The 3,010-nt window shown below is 44.6% G+C and overlaps 1 protein-coding gene across 3 annotated transcripts in view; it reads left to right on the top strand.

Moving 5' to 3' along the window:
- The window catches only part of PRPF3 (pre-mRNA processing factor 3), a 36,887-nt gene that overhangs the window by 29,701 nt on the left and 4,176 nt on the right, over window positions 1-3,010 (top strand). For all 3 annotated transcript variants that reach the window (XM_037744925.1, XM_017546377.2, XM_017546378.2), the window contains one exon: window positions 2,334-2,395. In XM_037744925.1, coding sequence (XP_037600853.1) covers window positions 2,334-2,395 — 62 coding nt within the window. The remainder of the gene's footprint in view (window positions 1-2,333; window positions 2,396-3,010) is intronic.

Raw genomic sequence — 3,010 nt, 5'->3', positions numbered from 1 at the left:
ACACACACACACACACACACACACACGGAGATGCTCCTCAACTTATGATGGGGTTAGTTTCAATAAACCTATGGCTTTGAACAAAAAACTACTTTTTCTTTGCCTGTTATCTTACACACACACACACACGCACGCACACACACATACACACACAGAAATGCTCCTTATGATAGGGTTAATTCTAATAAACCTGTGATAAGTTGAATATATTGTTAAGTCAAAAATGCATTTAAGGCCAGGCGCAATGGCTCAAGCCTGTAATCCTAGCACTTTGGGAGGCTGAGGTGAGCAGATCACTTGAGGTCAGGAGTTTGTGACCAGCCTGGCCAGCATGGTGAAACCCTGTCTCTGGTAAAAACACAAAAATTCACCAGGCACGATGGTGGGCCCCTGTACTCCCAGCTACTCGGGAGGCTGAGGCAGGAGGATTGCTGTGGTTGCAGTGAGGCAAGACCATGTCATTGCACTCCAGCCTAGGTGACAGAGTGAGACTCCATCTCAAAACCAAAAAAGTAAATAAATAAAATCTGCAGAGTTCACCTTAAGAGAACTGAGAATAAAAAATAAAGTCTGCAGAGAGCTTTTCTTAACTTTTGTTAACTATACCTAACTTTAGCGTTCCTGTACTTTTTGTCCTTGATGTATTTAAAGTACATTTTTGTAATATAATTGACTTATATTTTATTTTGTTTTACACATGTGCATAAGATAATTTTTTTTTTTGAGGCATAGTTTTTGCTCTGTTGCCCAGGCTGGAGTGCAATCATACAATCTTGTTTGACCGTAACCTCTACCTCCCAGGTTCAAGTGATTCTCCCGCCTTGGCCTCCCAAGATGCGGGGATTACAGGCACCTGCCACCAGGCCTGGCTAATTTTTTTATTTTTTATTTTTACTTTTTTGAGATGGAGTCTCATTCTGTCACCCAGGCTGGAGCACAGTGGCATGATCTCAGCTCACTACAAACTCCATCCCCCATCTTCTACCTCAATCTCCTGAGTAGCTGGGATTATAGGCACCTGCCACCATGCCTGGCTAGTTTTTGTGTGTGTATATATATATATATATATGTATATATATTTAGGCGGAGTCTTGCTCTGTTACCAGGCTGGAGCGCAGTGGCGCAGTCTCAGCTCACTGTAACCTCCACCTCCTGGGTTCAAGTGATCCTTCCACCTCAGCCTCCCGAGTAGCTGGGACTACAGGCACGTGCTACCACGCCCAGCTAATTTTTGTATTTTTAGTAGAGACAGGGTTTCACCACGTTGGCCAGTATGGTCTCGATCTCCACCTCGTGATCTGCCTGCCTCAGCCTCCCAAAGTGCTGAGATTACAGGCGTGAGCTATCGCGCCCGGCCTAAATTTTATATTTTTAGTAGAGATGAGGTCTTACCATCTTGGCCAGGCTGGTTTTGAACGTCTGACCTCGTGATCCACCCACCCCGGCCTCCCAAAGTGCTGGGATTACAAGCGTGAGCTGCCGTGCCCAGCCTTATTTTTGTATTTTTAGTAGAGATGAAGTTTCACCATGTTGGCCATGCTGATCTTGAACCCTTGACCTCAGGTGATCTACCCACCTTGGCCACCCAAAGTGGTAGACTTACAGGTGTGAGCTACCACGCCCAGCTGATGATTTTGATTTGGTATATCTGCCCTCCTCCTCCATTGGGTGAAAGGTGTTTTTTTTTTTTTTTTTTTTTAGACGGAGTTTCGCTTTTGTTACCCAGGCTGGAGTGCAATGGTGCGATCTCGGCTCACTGCAACCTCCGCCTCCTGGGTTCAGGCAATTCTCCTGCCTCAGCCTCCAGAGTAGCTGGGATTACAGGCACGCGCCACCATGCCCAGCTAATGTTTTGTATTTTTAGTAGAGACAGGGTTTCACCATGTTGACCAGGATGGTCTCGATCTCTTGACCTCGTGATCCACCCGCCTCAGCCTCCCAAAGTGCTGGGATTACAGGCTTGAGCCACCGCGCCCGGCCCGGGTGAAAGTTTTTTGAGAGTACTATGTGATGTTGACATCTGAGCCTGCCTCCCAAAGTGCTTAGGACAAATTTTTATGTTGACTGCTTGTTTTTTATTTTCTTATTCCCAGTACCTGGTGCAGCTTTTGATTCATAACAGGTGCTCAGTAAATGCTAATTGTATCAATTAATATTCCTGCCCACTTGGAGCTTCAAGTGCAATTTGGGAAAAATGAAGGGCAACAGAAAAGAAAACATTTGGTTCAACACATAAAAAGGGTGACAATATTTTAGAGTTTGGGGAGATTTGAATATTGTTTGTTTACAACCTGAATCTCAAGTCTGAGTCTATAACAAGATTTTTCTTCCAGATGATGAGGAATCTGATGAGGAAGCTGTGAAGAAAACCAACAAATGTGTACTAGTCTGGGAGGTTAGTGATCCTTTGTAAAACATTGTGAAATGTTAGCCAACTCTGATTGTTTATACTATTTAACTAGAGCAATGGAATATAAAAACTAATCAGTGAGTAATTCCTTAAATAATTTATGTTTCTCATTGTAATTTATTTACTTATTTTTTTTAAAACAGTTTTGCTTTTGTTACCCAGGCTAGAGTGCACTGGTACCGTTTCAGCTCACTGCAGCCTCTGCCTTCTGGTTTCAAGCTATTCTCCTGCCTCGGCCTCCCTAGTAGCTGGGATTATAGGCGCCTGCCACCATGCCTGGCTATTTTTGTATTTTTAGTGTAGACAGGGTTTCACCATGTTGGCCAGTGTGGTTTCAAACTCCTGACCTTCTGTTCCACCCCTCTTGGCCTCCCAAAGTGCTGGGATTACAGGCATGAGCCACCGCACCTGGCCTGGAATCCATTTTTTTTAATTTTTATTTTTAATTTTTTATTTTTTTGGGACGGAGTTTCGCTCTTGTTACCTAGGCTGGAGTGCAATGGTACGATCTCGGCTCACCGCAACCTCCGCCTCCTGGGTTCAGGCAATTCTCCTGCCTCAGCCTCCTGAGTAGCTGGGATTACAGGCACGCACCACCAT

The sequence above is a fragment of the Cebus imitator genome, unplaced genomic scaffold (genome assembly GCF_001604975.1).
Source record: "Cebus imitator isolate Cc_AM_T3 unplaced genomic scaffold, Cebus_imitator-1.0 Scaffold188, whole genome shotgun sequence".
Lineage (NCBI taxonomy): Eukaryota > Metazoa > Chordata > Mammalia > Primates > Cebidae > Cebus > Cebus imitator.
This window is presented reverse-complemented; position numbering and strand designations above follow the sequence as displayed.